The sequence below is a fragment of the Lagopus leucura genome, unplaced genomic scaffold (assembly GCF_019238085.1).
Source record: "Lagopus leucura isolate 7727_CA_CO unplaced genomic scaffold, USGS_WTPT01 Super-Scaffold_100008, whole genome shotgun sequence".
In the NCBI taxonomy this organism is placed as follows: domain Eukaryota; kingdom Metazoa; phylum Chordata; class Aves; order Galliformes; family Phasianidae; genus Lagopus; species Lagopus leucura.
The window spans coordinates 18,790,323-18,813,877 of NW_024962265.1; the positions used below are offsets into that span (position 1 = coordinate 18,790,323).

Here is a 23,555-nt window from a genome sequence, read left to right on the forward strand (position 1 = left end):
CAAAGTCTCTGAACTGATAATCCTTCATGATAGATCTGACAGTAAGATGGCAGGAAACTTCTATGAGCTGGAACCTGCTTCAGTGCTGCAAGTGTCACAAAGCAACAACATTGAATGAAATACTGGTGGGAAGGTTCAAGCTTTATTGCCATACCACTATCTGACTCTGGCTCTGTGGGTCAAATTAAAAAATGGGAGGCATTGCTTTTGGAGCAGATCTTGTACTTCTTTACTGCTTCTTTTTCTGCTAGCCACCAGGCAAATACCTGCTCTATGTCACGTGTCTGATTCTCAGAGTTTGGCCCAGAGTGACTGTACAACTGAAAAAATAACTTCTACAACAGAAAGATCATTAAAGAAATTGTCATACTGGATATTATGGTTTGAAAACATAAGCAGCAGCAACTCTGTCCAAAGGTGCCATCAGTAACATCTCAATCCCTCAGTTGAACTGAGGGCTGTGGGACCACAATGTAAACTATGAAAGGACACCAATGCAATTTGGCAACTTTGTAACAAAGAGTGATGTTGTGTGATTTGAGGGATTTGGGGTTTTTTAGGCAGGCCAGATTGAAGCATCAGAAGTGTCTTTCTGGAACCTACTCCACAAAAACAGGCAGTTCAGAGTAGGTTTATGTTTTTATGCTATCGTTTTTCATTTCCATTTCAATCTTGAACTTCAGGGTTTATACAACGTGGATAAAATTCTGATTTTATGTAGCTTTTTATATAAATCAGATGTTGGAAAGAACATAAAAAATAAATACAGAGACTGAAAGATGAACCATATTGAATTAAATGAAACTCTTTCCATAGACTTCAGTGGAACTGGGTAAAACAGCATCAGAAGGACGTGAATAATTCAAACCAGGACTGCTGGCAAACAGTGCATATCCCCAGAACTGAGCCCCAGTGAATCAAGGTCTTTGTCTAGAAAAACAAATACCAGAGCAGTTGATATTAATCCTGGTTATTGGGTAAATGGTGAGACTCAAGATCAATAATAATCCCTGCACTGTCCTTAGGGGGCAGTGGGCAAGCCAGCCTACATTCTATTACAGAGACAAAGAGAACAGTACAGAGGTAGGTAGTGTGCCATCAGCATCTCCTCTCTCATAGGGCTTCTGAAAGCAACCAGTGCTGGGCAACCATTTCTGGGTGGTTCCTGATATCTGTGATCTGTCTCCACAGATCATAAGTAGAACAGAAAAGTGCAGAGCCAGTTTAAACCTATGAGTCTGCCCTCTGAAGAAATGGCCGCTTGCTAACATGCATGCAATAAGGAGTTCTCAGATTAGGAGTTGTATCAGATTTTAAAAATGAGTGAGTTCGGGGGAAAATCATTCACCTTTCAAAAAATAAAGTATTGGTTTTATATTTTCTCTTCCTGTAATAGCTGATCTTCACAGGATGGAAAGGAAAAATTATAACTTGTTCACTGAAGAGGTGCAGTTTTTGAAAGAATGAACACTGACCTGGAAAGGTAAATTCATTTCTAAAAAGTTCAAATTATACTCTGAGGAAAGCTCCACCATTCCACCAGGATATTTTATACTGGGAGACCTCTCCTGTCTTGAAAAAGGATGTATGAAAAACATATTTTTTGAAATCATATTTGATGATCCTAATTTGATATCAACAAAATACGCATTTGAAATTAATTGGCCAATACAAATTGTTTTCGTCTTCATCACTTAAAGCTAGCATGGTTCTCCTTCTGCACAAATCTGATTCATCATCATGCCCAGCTCCAGTTTTGTTACTTCACTCCTTGGATGCTTTCCCAGAGGCAGAAAAATTTTATAGTGAAGCACCTCAGCATTAGACAGGTAACACAAACTTAGGGAAAAAAAATAATCCAAATCTCATCTTTTGAAGATGCAACCCTAAAAATACATATGCAAAATAAATGACACTCGCATAATCTTCAGGTTGTCGGCTTCTCCCTGGGGGACTTCCCACTCAGTAACATACAAATGTTAGTACTTCTAGCATCTGAAAAAACAGGAAAATATTATAAAACCAAATCAGTCGCCAAAGAAGCCTGACTAATGCAGTTTCTGAAACTAATTTAGATCTTATTATTTTGATCTGATGGATACTCTTCAGAAACACAAAACACAGATCACAAGGCATGCCATTTTCTTATTTGGAGAATACATTTAACTCTATTGATAGTGCTCTACCAACACAAATTGTACGGTCAGTCATAAGTTGCAGTTCCTGGTATGGATCACGTACAAGTCTAATTTCTGGAAAAGGGGATGGAAACGAGATGGTGCACATGACTGTGCAAACCATAGGTAAGGAATGTGATGGGGAGAGAGAAGAGAGGCACTAAAAACAAATATTCTGGTGATCTACTTCCACTGAAGTCATATCCCAAGTTTTAAAGAGGGCCATTGAGTTTTTCAGTGTCTTAAGCTGGCTGACTAAAACAGCAGAAAAGTGTTTTGTTTTGTTTTTTTCCTTTAATTGATAAATTTCTGTGAGTATAGTCAGATACCAGTCACTGGTAGCATGGGGAAGAAGGCCAGAGGAGGCAACCCATTTCAGCACTGGGTTACATCAGCTTAGGCATCTCATGCCAATCTCCCCTCTCTGCTGCTGGATATGAATGATAGGAAAGATCTAAAAAGCTAAGTGTCTCAGCCATATTTATTTATTTTAGCTAAGACTATTTTTTGTTTATTTACTTATAAACTAGGACCTTAATCCCTGGTAAAACAAGCGGCTGTACATAATAGTCATTCCGCTGAGTTCCAGTTCCATCAGACTCCCAGCAGGACCCCTGCAGCACGGCACGGTGTTGTGTCACCAAGCTGCCACTAGAGGGGGCAATGACTTTTGTCCCTTGGATTTATGTCTGTAGGTTTCCGACCAGGCTTAAATGCGCCAAAGAAGCATAAGTCTGCACCTATGAGTTGTTCAGGGCAAATACCAAACCTCTCAAACACTCTGGAAATCTTCCTCCAATCCTTGCTTTGGCAATCTTAAAAACTGCAGGTAGCTTTTAACTGTGGTGTATCGTTTCATGTCTGGAATCCGACCAGAAGACACCTTATTTCCATGGGAAGAACCAACCCTTAGGTTATACCAGGGCCTTCTCCTTATTTTAAAGTCACATCATCTATCAGCACGCCCTAGTGAATGCTACAAGCAATCAAGAGATTTACTGTGGCATACACCAACACACAGGTCACTTGTCTGGGGGTAGCAGGGGCCTGCAGGGGCTGTTGCTTTGAAATACAAATGCATTTGACCACAGAGTGAGATTTATAGGGAAGCCTGAAAAAGCATTTTCATATCAACTGCCAGCCCTATATTGGTTATGGTGTAAAAGCCTTCCTCCTACTTCCACAATTTTCTTTCTTGCTTAAGATAAGTCAACTTGCAGACTAGTATCCATAGTCTATTTAGTTTCCTCTTTATTTTAGACGAATGCTTTTTTCTTCACCTATCATTAAAATACTTCAGTTTCCCAGGAAAGGTAAACAAACTTGATTACACTCTGTAATAATTAGGCTCTTCCAGGTCATTCCTGAGAGAACACTCAAAATCAGTAGCAGTTTAAAAGATTCTTACCATTTGGAAGAGCATCTCAAATCATTTGACACAAAAAGAGACTAAAGAAGCTCAGTGCCTTGTAAGTAGGGCCTTCTGAGGAAAGCAGATTCCTTAAGCACGTGTCACTTATTACTAATCTCCACCAGTGCTCAGTAATAGAAGATCTAATTAGATCTCACCTTCTTCATAATCAAAGCCAAACATCCCTTCACAAAAAAGATACCTCTTTTAGGCACAGATTCATTTTATCCAAGGCACTTCATCACATACAAGAAAGCCAGCAGCTGAGATGCATTCAAACCCTTCAATTGCAAGACTGTAGCAGAGATGGTAATATTGTTTATTTGCCTTGCTGATAAAATGTTCCCACCAGGACCAGTAAACAGCAGCAGCATCCTCTGGTTGATGATGAATTAGCCTAGGCCAAAACAACCCACTTTTTTATGTGAATGGAGAGATTTCTGTATGTGTTCTTAAGAAGCACTGCTATAAACTTGAAAGAGTATTCTCTGTATATTAAAATTCTAAAATTATATCAGCTCTCCTAAACAGAACCAAAAAAACACACTAACATACCTGAAGGGCTCCAACCCTCACCGACATACCTGTTTCTCAATTCCCCTCCCCAAAATTGGAGAGCTTTCCACCATGTTCTGAATAAATGATTTGGTTGCACATTCAAAGAGAAAGAATGAACTTCTGCATTCAATCTTTCAAAAACAAACAGGAAAAAAAAAAAACAGACAAAAAAACCCCACCACTTTGCAGCTAACCCAATGTAAATTCAAAAGTCTATCAATGTGGAAATTTATATTGTTCATAACCTATTCAATCTTAATTCACATAGGAAGTAAAGGCAATCTGAATGGAGGATATAGTTAAATCATAGAATCATAGAATCATAGAATCACTAAGGTTGGAAAAGACCTAAAAGATCACCCAGTCCAACCGTTCACCTATTCCCAATAGCTCCTACTAAACCATGTCCCTCAACGCAACATCCAGTCTTTCCTTGAACACCCCAGCAACTACAAGCATTACTACTTACTACTTACTACTACAACTACAAGCATAGCAACTACAAAAAAAAAAAAAAAAAAAAAAAAAAAGAGCAACTACATCCCTTAAGTTTTAAAGATAGTAAGGAAAAGAAATAAATGAAAAATAACATGCCAAACATACATTTTCAAGTGTGAAAAAACTCCTATCAGTGGGATCTCTGGTTATTTGGCTGTATGTGTTTGTTGTTTGTTTGTTTTACTTTTACTTTGATTTTTGACAGCAAATCTCCCTTCCTCCCTTAAAAGTCAGAAGATGAAGCTGAATTTGAGAAATTATTCTATTTTCATCTCTACAGGTAGCATATCAATCCATATCCTTGAGCTTTCAGATAACAGACTTTTATTTATATAAAAGCAATGAAACAAAAAAGAACTTACAACTCCTACAAAAGTGAAGTATAAGCAGAAATAACAATTGTAATTTGTATTCATAACTTTACAAAAGCATTTATCAGTTACACATACTGCATAACTGCAGTTATTGCAATCTCTTGCAAACACTCGAAGCCTACTGCATACAGTCATGTTTTATTTCGCTGTCAGTGTGTGAGTCATTACTTTTTTCCCCAATGATAACTTCAAAAGAAAGACTAAGATGCAGATACCAACAGAAAAGACAGATTTGTTAAAAATGTTATCAACATATTTCAAAAATGATTAGAAAGGCAATATTTATTGTGTTATTCATTGGCTCCTACTGCTGTAACTATGTTGCTGTTTATAAACTGGAAAGTTTTTAAGCCTTAGTTCAAACAGTAGATTTATAGCATTGGATTGTACTGTAGTGGCTGTATTTGCAGAATCCAAACTACTGAGCCATCTGCACCACAACTGCTTTCCAGGCTTTGTCTTTGTCAAAATCCTTTAAGGTATTATTGGAAACCTAGAAGTAAAAAAATTTCAAACAAATGGAAACACAAAACAACATTTTGGTTAAAAACAGAATTTAAAGCAAGTAAACATGAGACAATCTGGGAGAACATAAACACAGCTATAGTCTGAATACTGTATATACTGTAAATTGTAAAGCTTTGTATACTGTATAGTACATATTTACAACAGACAAATATAATAATGTAAACAGTGTAGTACTTAAACATTTGGGCCAACGAAATTTGGTCAAAATCCTACTTTAAACACACAACTTCAGATATTGTCGATTTTTTTTTGTCAAAAAATTATTTAAAAGCTCTACAACCTAAATCTCTGAACTCAAAGTAGTAAGTAGCAGTAGTCCCAACAATGCAACTGAAGCAAGATTCATCTACACACATGCAAGTAAATTAAGATCTTGCCTAAGAATGCAACTACTTAAAAGCCACAGAGACATACACCTTCACCTGTCACATTATTCCTGTGTTCAAACACTACAAGGCAAATAATAAGATGTTGCTTTTCTAGAAAAATTGCTTCTTTTTGGCATTTAACTGATACCTGAAGAGAATGGTTTAGCCATGCCATCACTTAAGCTCAAAAATGTAACTTACAGCTGTGGGGGTTGGACTCGATGATCTCTGGAGGTCCCTTCCAACCCCTACAATTCTGTGATTCTGTGAAATGCTGCTGAGTTCCATCTTTTATGCAGAACATAGCTCTCAGGTCACAGAACCAAAAGATCAGTGACTTATACTGAATGCCGTCAGCAGCCTGAAGGGCACTTAAATCCACAGCTTCCATTTTCTATTACCAATTGTGTAACAGCCGTGCTGTTGCTGTGTACTTCCTGCACATTCTAGCTGTGCTGATTCATTGTGGGTGCTCCTTTTAGAGAAAGGACTGAATCCAGCACTCAACCTTTTCAATGCTGAGCCATACAGAAACCATCCAGCTAACACGACTTACTCTTCCCTGTTCTTTAATACAGCACTTTGCTTTGTTCAGAAGAGATGAGGAAAGCCTACGGGCTAAATGTGCTTTGCTGTGCTAGGAGATGCATGTAGTCAATCTGTGCATATCTGACATGATTTGGATTTCACTATTCCCTGGAAGACCACTCAAGTCACATGAATAACAGCAATACTGGCATCACCATGCTCTATGAAAGTATTTATATATCTGTAACTGAAAGAATGGCTCAAACACTTAAGTGCAGGAAGGAAACACAGGATGTCAATTTTGATCTTCATTGCCGACTTTAGTAGAATAGTTAGGACATGCAGAGCCCTGGGATTCCAGACACTCTCCTCTGTTCACTACTTCAAACTGACCAGCACAAGTAGCCACTCATGCAGCTTTCCAAGTGTTGATGCTATGCTCAGTGTACCTAACACTTCTCATCTGCAGTTCAAGGAACTTAGAACTAACTATGCTTAGCAAATTCATTCCCCTTGGAAATTCACAGCCGTTGAAAAGACACAACTATACTGACAACTCATTTCATGGTCCAAAACTTCTGCCAGCATTTAAAACATTTAATTTCATTGATTTCTCATAGGGTCATGCAAGGGTCATGCAAGGCCTATCATCTTTGCTATAAATTTATGCTACTTATTTAAACTTCATTGTGGTTACAAATACATACCTCTGTAGTTCTGTACTCCTGTTTTTTAACCTGCGATTCTGTCCAGGACGAATCCTGCAGTTTCATTTTTGTCTTGTAATTTACACACTGTATTACAGTTCCGATAGTAAGGCATGCCTGAATTAGCAGCATCAACATCAGAAGCAACAGTAGTACATCATAAGACTGCTGAAAATAGAGGCATGGATATCTTCATTCTTTTGTTGCTACATTAATTGGTAAATGTTAATTTTCCAATTGCATCAAAATACGTACTTTAACAGCAGGTGGATAATTTTTAAAGATGTCAACAACTTGCATGATACTGAAGGATAAGTATCCAGAAGCAGTGAACAACAGTGGGGATGTGACACTGCTAATGGCAATCAGGACCTCAACCTAAATAAAACAAGATTATAAATATTAAAAGGGGAAAAAAACAAGTAAAAATGTTGTTTGTGAGCTGTATTCCCCTAAGCAAGCATAACAGAAGTGTAAGATTACACATACAAGATAAATCTTAACAGCCATTTACTGTATGGAGATACAGAAGCAAGCTTTGACTAAATTTCCTAGCCTAAATACTCCTGTTTTATAATTCATTTTCCTTTTCAGAAGTGTGATGGGTCTTTTGTCTAATTATAAAAGTGTCTTTCAAATGCAGATAGAGGAAACAATACAAAATTTAGAAAGCTAGTAAAGAAGTATCATTTCTTTTTCAGTTTGTATGAAATACTGACAATTAACAGCAGATATTGCAGACTTAAAGTCTGAAACAACCATTCAAATCAAATTGAGTGCTTTGAGGCAAATTTATTACAATAAAATAGCAGCTTAGTTTTCATTCAAATATCATCCTAAAGGATCAAATTCTGACTTCTGTTGTGGTCATGCATTATGACTGACTTAAGTATGGTTGACTGACTGTAACTTAGAGCAGATGTTTTAAGGAGACTTAACTACACATCTGGGACACTCAGGGAATAAATGTGCTTTATAGAACATTCTTCAGTTTTCTTGCTAGTCATACAGATTAGAAATTTGTTTATAACAGGTTCTAGATCCTATATGGACTGCACCCCTAATTTTCTTCCTTCAGAAAGCACATAATGGAAAGGGAATGGAATGGAGCTCAGGAGCATGAAAGCATTTCTCTGTGTACCATACGAGGCATTTTTTTTCCATAAAGCAGTGTCCATTTCTAAGAAACCAGTAAAAATAAAACAAACAAACAAAAAACCCACCAGTTCTTAGAATTTCATGGACGGGACTTCTTTTCAGAAAAATCAACTTACATTCTTGTTACACAATACATCTGTTGCATTTGTACACGTAACTACAAACAAACGAGCAAATATGAATATTATTATATATTCTAATGGCAAAATTCAAGGACTTTACACACTTACCAGACATTTACTTGGATATTCAGCAGCCACATGACTTGCGATAGCACTAGGAAAGCACTAAATAGAGTACAAGATAAGGAAGTGTAACAAATAAGGATTTACCTACTTGAAAATTGCACAGTTTACAACTGTGTAACAGTGATTCCCACTAGTCACAGATCACATCCTAAATTTAATGAAGACATGAAACTGCATATATTTTTAGTGACAGTACTGTGAATCAATTAATTAAACAGAGATAAAACTAATCTTCATTTAGCTTACATTTAAATGAGGATCATGCATTAAACCTCCACATAATGAAATATTAACCACAAAACTTGACGTTTCTGCCTTAAAATCTAATGAGCCCCACAGAACGCTGTGAGTTTTGCATGCTGAAGAAGTTGTTTACAATCCTTTTCCATTTCCTGAGAGGGATTTTCCAGACATAGGAGCCATATATAAAACTAGTGTTCATTGCCATCCTTCTCAGCTTGTTCAGCTTTTGGCAAGCAGAGTAACACACCATTCTTTACGACTGCACTGTTCCTAGGTGCAGGCTGTTATTAGTGACAAGCATTACCAAACACAGTCTCAGGCTTTTAATCCAGTTAATTCTGATGAGCTAAAGGTGATATCCTGAGGAACCTATCACACTAAAATTTAACACAACTTCTTATTTTGCAGCCTGAAATACTCTAAAATCTAGGAATTGTTTCACAAAACACAACGTCTTTAAAACCCTTATTACTCATTTCCATGTTACTGGGGACTGAAAATGTATCACAATATGTTTTAAGGACCAAAGTCTTAAAAATCAAAGTAGAACCATCATTACATAATAGACTAGATATACTGAAGTATTTATTTGCAATGCAGAAATTTCCAATTAATATTAGGGTCAAATAAACATTCCAGCACAGTGAAAAAGAGAAAGAAAAATCAAATGCGCTGTTTTAAAAGAGTACATTCATTTTGAACTACTTACAGCAACCAAGATCCAAAAGAATGTTACTGAAAGATATGGACCTGACACCAGAACATCCATATTTAAAGCAATTATGCCACCAAATACTGATGAAATTCCAATTATCACTTCAATTACCTAAAACAAAGTAGAACACACAAGTTATAAATAGTTCGTTTAAAAAACAAAATTCCTATTTGCCTGTGGAAAAGAACTCCCTGGGAAAAAAAAAATAGCATTTATGCTGTTAGATATACAAAAAGTCAATGTTCCACAGATGTAAAATATGGCAAAACTCCAGCTGGCTTAAATGAAAGCAAGTTCAGCTTTATTATGCATGTTTATACTCTCATTTATTAGCTCCACTAAACAACAGTTCAGTTTACAGTATTTATCCTTAGGTCATTAAGTAATCTTTTTCCCAATGTACATGGCAGTTATTTATCTTATAATATTCTAAAAGGAAGCATTTTAGGATCCATCTCATATTTCTAATTCTTGCAGTGCTTACCTACATCAATCTGTTTCTGACTTTAAAGGATTTTGGCACTTATAATGATGCAAGAATAAATTGATATAAAGACAGAAAACATGTACTTACTGAGTATGACTTCAGAATTCGGGCAGGAAAGCTGACATTACTCAAAGCAATGGTACTATCGTATGTGGCATTCTAGAAGAAATTAAAAATTGTGACTGAATAATATGCAAATAATAGATTTGTTTTTACATTTTGTAAAACTTGTTACAGATCCTGTTACAGGTGGCACGTAACGTCTGGTTGGCCCATCAGAACCAAAAGTGACATTTGGCAATACTTGACAGTGTCAGAGTGCATCAGTCACACTGAAAATAAACAAAGTAGTCCCAGATGAGCTGTTATACTACCACCACTCAACAGTGGAATACAGCCATCGCTCTTTTCTACTTTCTTCCTTAGCCTTTCAAAGTCTGAAAGATTTCTGAAAATCTGATGTAAATCCTTCTGATTTTGCTGACACGGTAACTGAAGGAAGACATTTACAGTATGACTTTGTCTAGCAAACAGTGCTTCCACCAAATCATGAAATGGCTTCAGTAGTAGGTAAAAAAAGTAACACAGAAACAAGAGTTTGTTTTGGAAAAGCACTTAAGGAAAAACCTGAAGCCAATATTTATTGTCCAGGTATCACACATAATACAGGAAAAATCTAACACTTTTTTACAGTTACTTAGAGAAACATCAAAAAACAATCAACTCTTTATCAACTCTAACCTTAGGGTACCTACTTTCTTTCTCATACAGCAGTCTTCAGTAGATCTAGCTGAAATGATCACAGTAGTTGCCATGAAGATTTCCAGCAGAATAAGTAGAATCAAGTTGAAATTTATCTGTCAGTGGAATTCCAGACATAAATAAGTTACATCTTTGATATTAAAAGTAACAAATGGGGCAGGATCCAGCTATCTACATGCTGTGATATTTAGATGCTCTGCTGATTGGATGCTTTTAAAAACTTTTTATTTTTGACGAATTTCTAGAACACTTAGTTATCTACATAATACTGAGAATACTTAATCTGAGAAGGAGATATTTATTTCAATTATGAGAATGATCTGCCTGAAAAACAGTACACCACTGTCTCCCAAAAAAGCAGTTAATAACATGGGGAATGTTCTGGGTATTGCTGCATTTTGCAGAAATGAAACCAGAACAGTGCAGCAAATCATAAAAACTCATAGAAAAAGCAAGAAGATAAACAAGAGGGAGCCTGACTAGCCTGTGAGGCAAAGGAAATCCACTGGGAGAGAAAGAGGGCCACAGGCTTCCAAACTCTACGCTGCAATGCAAATTGTCTGATGCAATGCCTAATACTGAATGAAAACACATTCCAAAGAACTGGGCCAAGAATCCTAGCTCTGTGTTCTGCCTAGTGCTAGTAGATGCGATTTTGCAACTCTTCCAGGTCTAACAGACTACATTACCATGTAAAAAAAAATATATGCTGCCATCCCTTCTGCCATTGTTCATCTTCAAGACAAGAATACACCGAATGGAATATTTTTCTTCAGTTCATTATCTACCTCTTTTCATGAGACAATTCCAACTCTACGTGGGTTTAATAATCTTCTAGAAGTGTTCAAGTTAGGCAGAGTAGATCTCCCTCTGTAAGCCTTTGGAAGCACAATGTTTTTCCAGTAGCAGCCCAAAAAAAAAATTTGGTGGCTAGATGTGGCCATTGGGTAAAGCACCAAAAGTTCAAGGAGAACTAACTCCATTAAAAATCTATACAAGCTGAGTAAAACGCAGCTCAGTGAACTAAGTGCTTCTTCATGGTAGACCTATTTCTGGGATGATCAAATCTAAGTTTTTCTCCAACATTACCTTTCATTACATATATATACATATTTATTTTGAAAAAGGTCATAGCTGGCAGATTTTAAAGGCTCTTTTGGGTATAGAATCCAGCCTGCAAACTACAATGTTTTGACATGTAGCACTGGTACCAAGATATGCTGACAAGGCCACATTTACAGTGCAGTGTCAAGTAGATATTCAAGTTTGGGTCCAGAAGCACCGTAATTACAGGGACAGACTGGTGTCTGTCATTAACATTCATGTAAAATGTTTGACATAGTTGTATTGAGCTGTTCTGTGATAGTCTGAGCATTTATCAACACTAACAATAATACCTACTACTGCTATATTACTTCACAGAATTATTCTCACACTTCATATTCTTATATAGAATAGAGGACTCAGAACATTTTACCATAACCAAAAAACCCTATAATGTTACTGTTTGGCTTAGACTACCAAAGACAAGTGTTAAGGCTGTGATTCAAAAACAAAGAACTCTCCCCTGCATGAAATAAGTGCATTTTAAATAATACTAACAGCTGCCTTCTCTTTGTTGACAATATATAGGAGAAACATTCATCAAAACTTTCTTTACTTGATGACTTCAGAAGCAAAACTGTACAATGTAGAAGATCCAAGAAAGAGTTATACTTAATCTGAAGATGTCATACAATACCACTGCTTGGGACACTTCCATTTCAATATAATTTGACCCTGAAAATTGCCTTATCTATAACTGAAGTACTAAACTGTTTTCAGTGTTATTCTGATCCTGCTCTTTCAGAAAAAAAAAAATCAAATAATTTAAACAATAGTTTTTTAAGAAGTTTCTTCGATCAAAAGAAAAATAAAAAGACTGTTGGTAAAAGTGGATTACCCTTCAACATCTCATTCATACTCCTGAACTTAAAATACAAGAAAGTCATTTTCATACTCATCTCCAGTAAGTTAGCTGTATCATGAGGTTTTATTTCTGATTTCAATTTTTCAGGTCTTGTCTTACCCCAGAAAGTAAAGTTACTGGCAGATGATCTCTGTAGACTGAAAACTATGTTGTTACTTTTTTTTTTTTTTTTTTTTTGTAAAGCAAAGATAAATGTTGCTTTAATTAGCAATTATTCTATTAACTTACATTTATAGCTGACGGATTCAGGACAAGTTTGCATCCAAACCAAATTAAACATGTTGTTGTAACAGCAAATGTAGAGACAAACAGAATCTGAAAATTGGGTATCTGTAAAACAAATTTCAGAATGGGTTTCGCTCTCATCTTACAAACAAGAGGAAAAAAAAAAGATATAATTGATATAATTGCCAAAAAAAATCTTTCACTTACCACATTAATTTTATTCCTTGCTATAGCAAAGCTCACAACTGCTGAAGGAATACACTGGGAAAATTAAGAGAGAAAACTAGTGGGATATTCTGCACAAAGAATATTAAATATATTTTTCTATATGTGTTTTTAATTGAATCAGATTTAATATTACATATTACAGCTAATAATTAGACAAACTGAAAATAGAAACTCTGAGGAAAGACCATCCTCCTTCACTGGGCTCATTAATTACAACTGGTTCTGGAGGATTACTAGAAGTTTCCATATCCTCACTTTTGACTAGCTACCCAGCACAATGTGATGCATAAAGGAAAGCATGGAAGTCTCATGAGTCATTCCATGCCTTTGTTAGCTAAATTAACTCTAGAACATCTTTAAGAAGGAAAAGAATAGCACAGCTACTCCTGCACTGGGCCTCCATATTCTTTTAAAAATACAACGTAATGGTTGTTTAAAATCTCAACCACACTCTTCTGAAGAACTTGATAAAAACCAGTCTGCTGAGACATTACAATTTAAGAATCATGCCTAGAACCTCTGTTAGTTTCACTAGGAAAATTTCACTACAAAAGAGCAGAGCTAAATGGAAAAATCACACAAAAAGGAAAAGTTTCACAAAGCAATTTCTCAAGCCCCAGTTGCTCCCCACCACATTAGATATATTACTATTACGGATCCAACTCTGTTTTTCACATGTATGCAATTGTACAATATATTCATAAGTAAAATATGAATATACTCAACTAAAATTATGGATAAGATTTTCAGGTTAACTGATGAATCATGTAATAACCGTTGCATTTGTTCACTAATTATCTTCTAACAAGTCTGAGCACTGACAGCTTAACAATGAAACCCCTATAATTAGATTAATATGGAAATTCAAAATTCTTGGCACCTAAGTGACCCATCTTTAACATCATGAATTGATACATTTATATCCTGAACGCCCTAGGGTCTCTAGAACACAATGTGACTGCAGTTAGACAACTGAATTCTATTCCTAGTCAAGATGGTCAATACATTCTAGAGAGCAATTCTGCTCTTGGTAAGCCAGACATTTAGTAGTCAGTAGATTATACAGTTCTATAGACTCTTCCAACTACACTGCCATTATCTGCAGCAGTAGCTGAAACACGTTGCCCACATACAGACCCAAACATACACGTCTTCAACAACAGCAAGCCATTCAAACCCAACATAAAAGTGATTTGTCACTTAACCTTCTGTATCTTTAGAAATTCTCAGTAAATACAAAGTTCAAAGAGACCATATTTGAGGCAGAAAAAGATATATCTCAGTAACTACATTAATGGTGCACAGTGTAACAGTTCAGCGAAGACAGTGGCTTCAAAAACTGCTTTAACATTATTCTAATCTCTCTAACAGAAAGATAAGTCACAGCTCACCCACAGAACTCCTGGTACTTGTGTAAAGCATTAGCCTTGCACCTAACTTAAAATAAATCCACAAGTCAAGTTGACAAAATAGTAATGACAGAACAGAATCCTGTCACAAACAAAACAAGTACATCAGACTCATCTTATAAGCTAAGACCTAAAGAATAAGTTAATCACAGAATCACAGAATCACAGAATCACCAAGATTGGAAAAGACCTTCAAGATCGCTCAATCCAACCATACACCTACCACCAGTAGTACTCACTAAACCACGTCCCCCAACACAAAATCCAAACATTCCTTGAATACCTCCAGGGTCGGTGACTCCACCACCTCCCTGGGCAGCCCATTGCAGTGCTTGATACAATAACATAAGACAAATGTGAGGGCCTAGATGTGCAGTAAAAATTAGTGGATTTTGAAAATGTCAGATATGATTGATTCACATTTTGTTAAGAAAACAATAATAATACAGAGAACTTCTTCAGTCTGCCTCAGTACTTGGGTATTATGGCAAAATATAATGAAAAATGTAATACACTGAAATACATTCCAACAGCATTTAGGCAACAAATTCTGCAAGTGCATAACAGTACAAATTTTTCTTCAAGTAAGGCATAGAAAAACCACTCAAGCAGATAATTAATGGCTGTCCATGGTAAGCTGATAAACAAAAATGGCAGCACAACACCATTTGTGAAAATGGCTATTCCCTTAGTTGTGGCCTGAAAAGTACCCACTTTAACAAGTTAAAGTGTTAAAGAAAAATAATTTTTCCATGAAGTAAGTTAATAATAAAAAGATGAAATAAATAAGAAAATAAATACACAACATTTACTGTTTTTGCTGTCAAACAGCCACAGCAAATAATTAAGAATGCTTACTGAACCTGCTGCGCAACGTAAATAATCCATTTCAGATGGAAAAATATTTCCCAGATACAGTGAAAACCCAGAGGTAATAAGGAGGCAAGCCTGCAAAGCAACAAATAACATGAATTAGTACAATAAAACTACTGTAAAGATAAAAATCAGTAATTCCTTTCAAGCTGAGCTACTGATGGACAATAATGTAGTCTTTGTGTGAATAATTTTGAAGCAAAATATCTAAGCATGCTGAGTTCTGAGGAATACATTTCACTGGTTACCAAGACTTAATACCAAAAAAGCATGTCTGAATCAGGTACTGTACCTTGACTTGGCAAACACCTAAGGAAATTATCACAAGGTAATTGCAGAGGGTTCAACATTAAAAAAAAAAAAGTTCCAGAAAACATAAGTAAGCCTCTACTTTGCATAATCTGCTTGGCTTTACCAAAATTCACAGTTCACATGGGCAACTACCAACAAGAAAATAATAACAAAAATAGTATTAGGATATACTGACTAAGGTACATCCACCTGCACTCCTTTCTCCCTCCAAACTCCCTTGCCACTTTGGTTCAGTGGCACAACCATAAACACTCAACTTCTGCTGTTCCCTCTTTAATCACTCCATTCATTAGGAATTAGCCCACAATTAGGGCTAAACTTTCAGCATCAAATGATTAGTATCTTCTACTAACCATTTTTCTTTCTGCTCTGAGTAGACATTCCTTCAAAGAGGTTGGGAAAGATGGGGGACAGAACTGCTGTTCTTTATTATTTGGGCATTTTTTTCAAGCTGCAGATTTCTGATGTCTTTAAAAAGTCCTCATCAAAAACCCCACTGTGTTCCTGCACAAGAACAGCCATTGCTAGCCACTCTGATGTCACTCTATAGTTTGCAACCACCCCATGAACACAGTTCTGTTCACCATGGAACTTCTGTTGCCTAGCACACATACGCTGAGAAAATTTAATGCAAGGAAAGCTAGTTCTTATTTTGTTCTTTTCGTGTCACCATACATCCAAAAGGAAAGCCACGTTACACAGACTGTCAGAACAAAAAAAGCGTTCAGTTGTTTCCATGAAAGTAAAGCACTACTTTTATTCACTATGCAAAAATGATTTATTACCCTATAAACAGTGAAACATTTCAGCTCTTACAAAAATTAGTCTTCAAAACATACCAACTCATAGAAAAGAAAAAAAAAAAGACTTAAGAAGAAGACTTAATTGTAATTGCTATAATGAGCTTTAATTAACTTGGCTAGAACATGGAGTAACATGATGCTTGTGCAAGATCAGCGTCCAGTGATTCTACCAGAGCTACAACAATTCATATCACTATGATGTTCATGTAAGAAACGTAAGTCATTACATGAGAATTCTATCAAAAAAGTCCATAGCTTTATGAAAACATAAAGTAAAATTTGACAACTAAATACTGCATGCATTTTTAATGTCAAAATGCCATGAAGGCAAGTACTCTCAATAGTTTAAATAAAAATTTAAAGTAGGCACGTGATTAGGATAATTTACATACTTCACAAAGAGGCATTAATAATTCATAAATAAAGGTTGATATTCACAACTACCACACGTACTTCATTTAATGTTAAATACAAAAATCAGCCTTCATGAAGCACATTTAGTTACTGCAAAACGCTCCAAAGAATATTATTAGTCAATTAAAAGTTACATTTTAAGTTTGCTAAGTATGTTTCTTTCCATACAAGTATTTATATTCAGTCCTATCAAAGGTGTAGTTATGACTCCCTAAATGATCTGAAACAGGACAGATTAGAGAACCTCCCCAAGAATTTTTAATTTTTACTCTTTATAATTTACTTACACCCATCAGCAAAGAAAAGATCCACGTTCTGTAAATAAAGCAGGGGTGCAGCCTCTTTGATAGCTGAAGGTCACTGGATTTGATATCCGGTATATAATTTCCATTCTCTTGCTTTCCCCGCTCCAAAGTTGGCATTCTGTCATAGCTGAACTCTTCTCTGTAACCTTCTTCCCTAGTCATAACACTTTGTAAAGGCAACTAAATAATAATGGCAATGCAGAGGACAAAGAAAGATCAAAAATCTAACTTAGTTTCTTTATATACTCAGATCAGTGCCCAATTAATTTTTTTTCTATTTAAGAAGAATAAACAAGTAAAAATTAGTACAGAGCTGTATTTATATTTTGAAGTATGCATGCTTGCCAACTAATTGCACTCAGTAACTAAATTACATTATATAGCCATGGTTCACAATAATACATCATAATACAGTATAAATACCAACAAAATGAAAGTTTGTGTATCTACACACAAACTCAACAGACTTTTATGGGAAGATCTAAAAAACATCTTTGGAGACGTGTAACTTGAGGGTAACCCTACAACCAAATAATTCCCTTCTTTTTTTTCTTTTCTTTCTTTTTTTTTTTTTGAAAAAAAATCTGAGGGATTGACAAACATTTTAAAACATGTCTAGATGTTAAATTGCATTTGATTTTAAAACTTACCAGACATCTGAAATGACAGACTTCACCATGACACCAATAAGCTCACAAAATCACAGTAATTCGGCTACAGCAATTTCTTTCTAACTTGTCCAATAGCAACCATGTTGCTTGCTTGCCCCATTCTGTTCATCTCACTGCCTGCAATCTGTTAAAATACCTTGAGTACCTTACATCAAAGTTACTGCACATTTTTCAACAGTTAAAGAACTTCACGCTTACCTCTGACTGAAAAGTTAACTGTCAGTTTAAAGCAGTCCTGTGAACACAGATGCCCGTACACTTTGTGATCTCCTCACCGCTCAGTGAGTCATGCCGTCTTTGAAAAGTTCTCCCTTACACTTTGGCTTTCAACAACATCTATTCAGATACGGAACAAAAGCACAGCAAAAACTTGAGTTAAGCCAGGGAACAGGAAAATGCTTCTTGAATTTTAATTAACAGAATACACTAGAAAATGACTGCACTACTCACATTAAGAGCTGCTTCCAAATCACACCAGCAAATTAAAAAAGTTTCAAACATCTTTTTCTGTACTATTCTTTACTTGGCATACTAAATTAAATCTTACTTGTAGTTTATCAGCTTTAGTTACTATCATAACTTGTGATTATGATATTCAACAATCTAGTCCTTGCTTCAAAAGAGCAAGAGCTACTTAAAACACAGCATTTTCCTAGAATAACCTACAAGTAAAAATTCAAGTATCACAAAAAGTTGGGAAGCTATAAGTTAAAAACTTATCAAGAACCTTATCTTCACTGTAGAACTCTTTATCTTTTTTCTATTAACCTTGTCTTTCTAGAGTGCACAGATAAAACCTGCACGTTGGCATCATACTGACATTCACACTTATACCATGACGACTACACAACTTATTTAAAATCTAGTAGGCAGCAGTGACATGCAATGGCCAGTGAACACTGGGTCCAGTTCTCCTGCTTATTAGGCAATTAAAAAAAAAAAAAGAAAGAAAGAAAGAATGCTTTTATCTTGAATATGTTGGCATCTTGACAACTACAGCAATGACAGGGGCTCTTGTGTACGCTTCAATGAAGTAACGAAGACACAATTAGATTTTCAGCACTTTTGGACAAGAGCATCACCTTTTAAAGCATGCTAAAAAAAACTTCAGAGCACCCCTACTTTTCATTTTGGGCTGACATGATTTGTGTTCTTCTCAAAGTGAAAGCTAATACTAAAAAAAATATTAAAAGGTACAGTTTTAATAGTCTGAAACATGGAAATTAATCACACACGGTACATAGCTGTGTACTGTGTTAGAGAAGAGGGGAAAAATCTCTGTAGCCTAGCAAAACTGTCGTGAGTAATTAAGGCTTTCTGCTCGAAGACAACATGCTATGCAAGTATTTCCACTCTTTGGACCCTTTCAAAGGCTGTGTTTCAATGGAAAATGGATAACGCTGACTTCACATCCTTTTCAAAGACTGCTAGGTACTAAGAGCAAGAGTTTAACACAAATTAGTAGAGATTTAAAATAGGACCATGTTTTTTTTTTCCCTTTTGACCATTTAAGTCAATATAGGGAGATTTTTTAAGTTAAAAAGAAAGAACTGGGGAGCTCTTCAGATATTTACTTGATTTAATCTCTTTGAGTAAAAATGAATTTAGAAACTCTTATGTCACCAAACAGAGCAACACCCAACAACACCAGGAGTCATAACTGAAAATTCCAAGTATTCTAGCCAGAATGGAACCTGAAGGCCATCTCTCTCAAGCAGGGCACTACAGCATTTCCTCTGGTTACACTGTGATTCCTTCTTCACCCTTTCCTGAGCATTTCCTTGTATTTGTTGCTTTACTTTTTGCACAGAGGTTCACTGCATGATACTCTCCAGATTTTTCATCTATGTCAACAAAAACTTCCGATTTCAGCTTCTACCCATTTTTTTGGGTCCTTTATTTTAGTTCCCTAATTCTGTGTTTCAGATTTTGTACAAAATCCTGGCTCCTTTTTGTGTATACACAAAAGGCACAAGGCACAATCTGGTAGTCAGAGGCCAAATGACCCTACAATCCTAAGTGCTGTACAAAGGTGTTGTATGAAGAGATTCCTACTAATTTTAAAAGCTGCACAGGAAACCTGCACAAAGACTGCAGAAAGTGTAACAGCTCCAGCAGGACATTACAGACTTCTCAAAAAGGTTTACAAACTACGCATTTTTATTCTAAGATAGGTCAAATGATATCAAGAGACAACGATCGAATCAAATTGTAAAAGGCTATGAAGAACAACTTAACAGCTACTAATGACAACTGAAAGGGTTCAAATTCCCAAAGCAGCTGTAGCAGGTGCTAGGTCATTTGCCAATGTTAGGATCTGTATTACTTTGGTATTTTCAGCTCTAAAAATCAGCTCTTTGAAGTACTTTGCTTCTGTGGAACCAATTCCTCAAAGTGTTTGGTTTCCCAGCTTATGTGATGGGGCATGTACAGAACAAAGTACAGGCCCAGTTGCTTCAAAACTGCTCCCCCATTACAACACATTTTTATTTGCTTTTACTGTCTTTCACGTTAATCATGATCTAAGGAGTTCAAACCAGTCTGACCAGTATATATACTATCCACTTCATGCTACTGAAACATTAAATATTTCTAAATATATGGGTGTACTGAACAAACATAGCACATACACATTTTAAAGGACATTCAGATTAAATACTTGCCTTTTCCATTTGCAGTAAGATTGAGCAGCACAAACAACCTGTGAAGGCTTTCATAAATAATGTCAGGAGCAGGATCTTCAGACAGGAATTTATCTCCTTCTAAAGAGATCAGTGACTACAGGCACTCATACTCACTGGGAGGTCCCTCCTCCCAGTATGCATCACATCACCCCAGTTACACCAGAACAAGAGCTGGGAACCCATGTGCAATTACTGGCAGCCAGAATTTCCTTGGTCTAGGAACTGTGCAGAACTCTATAAAAAGCGTCACGCAGTCTGCAATGCATCCCTAGCCCTTCCCTCCCTGAACAGAGCTGAGCTAACTGTGCAAGTACAAAAGGTTGCTGAAGACAACCGCTACCCTAGCCCTGGAATCCGCTCACAGACCACACCACCTTCCCATAACAAACAGCCGTACAGCAGTTTTCCATAGAGGCACAGGCTGCATTGCCAAACCTCCTGGACCCCCCCGCCCTGGCCTCGTGCTGCTGCTCCCAGTGATGCTACTGGGACACTGAGCTCACCAAATCAGAAACTCACTTGCAAAATGCCCTCTGCTAAATGACATTTAAAGGAGCTTACACCAAATACCTAAAGCACACTTCAAGAGAACTGGCAAATAGACCGGCAATGTCCACTGCAGCCCAGAAAGCCAGCAGTATCCTGGGCTGCATCAGTAAGTGTGATCAGCAGGCTGAGGGTGGTGAACCTCCCCTTCTGCTCTGTGCTGGTGAGGCCTCACCTGGAGTACTGCGTCCAGATGTGGAGTCCTCAGTACAGGACAGACATGGACGTGTTGGAGCATGGCTAGAGGAGGGACACAGAAATGATCCAAGGGATGGAACACCCCTCTATGAGGACACGCTAGGAGCTGGGGCTGTTCAGCCTGGAGAAGAGAAAGCTCCAGGGAAACCTGAAAGCTGCCTTTCAGCATCTAAAGGGGGAGGGTGAGAAGGAAGGAGACCAAATTCTTTGGTTCTGCTGTTTACCAAGTTTATAACATTCTAGAGTTTTAGTGCTTTGAAGCACGCTTCTGTTGTTATTACAGTAACTCAACAACGTGATTCACAGAATCATAGAGTCATCATATAATCGCTTGCATGCATGCACTCTCCCCTGTACTCTGCTTCTCCACATCAGCGGGCCGCGCTTAGCACCCGCTTAGCACCCGAAGGCACAACACCAGCACAAACAACAGTCACCATACCGAGCCCGCCCCTACCACGCGCCCGCGGCGGGAAGGCACAGCAGACAGCTGCGGCCGAATGGCCCGTCACGTGACTCCGAGCCAGCGCCGTGATTGGCCGGCGGCGCGGCGGGGAGGCCGCAGTGGTGTGTGAGCGGGCGCTGTGTTTGGGGTGGTGAGGCTGTGCGCGATGCTCGGCTTTCTCTCCAGGGTGTTCTCCTACTTCTGGAGACCTGCGGATGGCGAGGAAGGAGGAGGTGCGAGGTGGACGGACTCAGGTAGAAGTTCCAGTTCGACTGTGCAGCTGGGTGTGGAGCTCGCACCAGGCTGGTGGTGAGGGCCGCGGTGGTCTTGTCCCAGGTGAAGGGGCTGGGCTGGGAGCGGCCTGCTTCAGGAAGGAAACAACGGGGAAAGGGCTGGCTTTTAGTTTCCGAGCCATGCAGTGCTGTGCCTGGCAGCTGTTTCTCACAGCATCTCCCCGAGTGTGTTGGTCTGTGGTGAGAGTACTGAGAGGAATGGTTTTAAACTGAGACAGGGGAAGCTTAGGTTAGATATTAGGAGGAAGTTTTTCACACAGAGGCTGGTGACACTGGAACAGGTTGCCCAAGGAGGTTGTGGATGTCCCATCCCTGGAGGCATTCAGGACCAGGCTGGACGTGGCTCTGGGCAGCCTGGTCTGGTGGTTTGCGGCCAGATGATCATTGTGGTTCTTTTCAACCCAGACCATTCTGTGATTCTATGATTCTATGATACAGAGCAGGGTGTGAAGGCCCGTTGTGATGGTGGGCAGTGGGTGCCTTCAGCCTTCCCATGTGACGCTGTTTCTGTGAATAAACTAATTTCTGTTGGGCTGTTGATGGAGGTGACAGCATAACCTCGATGTTTGGAGGCTTCAGAATGGTTCGTGTTTAGGGTGCTTTCAGTGGATTTACACAGAGGTATTGTGCAGGAGGAAGGGGCAGCTCCACAGTTACACACATGAGAAGCCAAGAGACACTTCTGTCTAAATCTAGGACAAGCAATGAAAAGAGGTATTAAAGGTTGCCTTCTTACTCAGGTAGCTTAAACTTAGTTTGGGATGTAAGTGCTGTACATTGCATTGCATAACTGTACAAGTGCAGTCCATCATGTGCTCGTCCTGCTGTGTGTTCTCAAGTGTGCTACCAACATGTTCTGAGGGTTTTTACATGAGCTCCCACTGGAATGTTTGTTTCTAAGCCACTGCCTCTGTGAGCTGAGTGCATCACAATGGAGAGAGCTGTCTCTCTTGCATGTGGAGCCTCACAGGTGCTATTTACAACATTACAGCTTTTAAACAGAATGTTGTCTTTAGGTTTGAAAAACACATGTGTATTTTTTTTATTATTTTTTACTGTAGAAATGTATTGTTTTTTTTCCACGTGTGGTAATGCTATGTCTGGATTGTAAGATAGTATTGAGTGCTTGAGGTTGGACCAAGTATGTAGGGAGGCTTAACATGGTGGAGTGCTCCAGATGGCTTCAGTAGAGGCTCTGTGTCAGCTGTAAGATAAACACCAACTATAATAAATGTAAAGGGGTCTTAAAAATAACAGTTTACTGAAACTAGTAAGAGGTGCTTTTTGTGTATGTATGAAGACAGAAAGCAAAATACGCTACTGTGTTAACAATCACAGAATCACAGAATTGTAGGGGTTGGAAGGGACCTCCAGAGATCATCGAGTCCAACCCCCCTGCCAAAGCAGGTTCCCTACAG

The 23,555-nt window shown here is 37.7% G+C and overlaps 1 protein-coding gene across 1 annotated transcript; it reads right to left on the bottom strand.

Moving 5' to 3' along the window:
- Nucleotides 1-5,150: 5,150 nt before the first annotated feature.
- MLC1 (modulator of VRAC current 1) lies at nucleotides 5,151-18,253 on the bottom strand. The gene is made up of 12 exons (XM_042872733.1): nucleotides 18,170-18,253; nucleotides 17,283-17,480; nucleotides 15,452-15,541; nucleotides 13,164-13,217; nucleotides 12,960-13,061; nucleotides 10,756-10,857; nucleotides 10,088-10,159; nucleotides 9,508-9,624; nucleotides 8,538-8,594; nucleotides 7,405-7,527; nucleotides 7,150-7,317; nucleotides 5,151-5,511 (listed from the first exon to the last, which is right to left on the bottom strand). The coding sequence occupies exons 2-12, from the start codon at nucleotides 17,460-17,462 to the stop codon at nucleotides 5,437-5,439; spliced, it is 1,140 nt and encodes a 379-aa protein (XP_042728667.1). The 5' UTR covers nucleotides 17,463-17,480; nucleotides 18,170-18,253; the 3' UTR covers nucleotides 5,151-5,436.
- Nucleotides 18,254-23,555: the final 5,302 nt, after the last annotated feature.

Bases quoted from the DNA above. Each gene is read 5' to 3' on its own strand.
- MLC1 (XM_042872733.1), bottom strand. From the start codon at position 17,462: ATGACTAGGGAAGAAGGTTACAGAGAAGAGTTCAGCTATGACAGAATG. The intron at 15,542-17,282 runs GTAAGTAAATTA...GTTGCTTTGCAG, and splicing joins TCTTTTCTTTGCTGATGGGT to GCTTGCCTCCTTATTACCTC. The intron at 7,528-8,537 runs GTAAGTGTGTAA...TGTTTTATTTAG, and splicing joins AATATCCAAGTAAATGTCTG to GTTGAGGTCCTGATTGCCAT.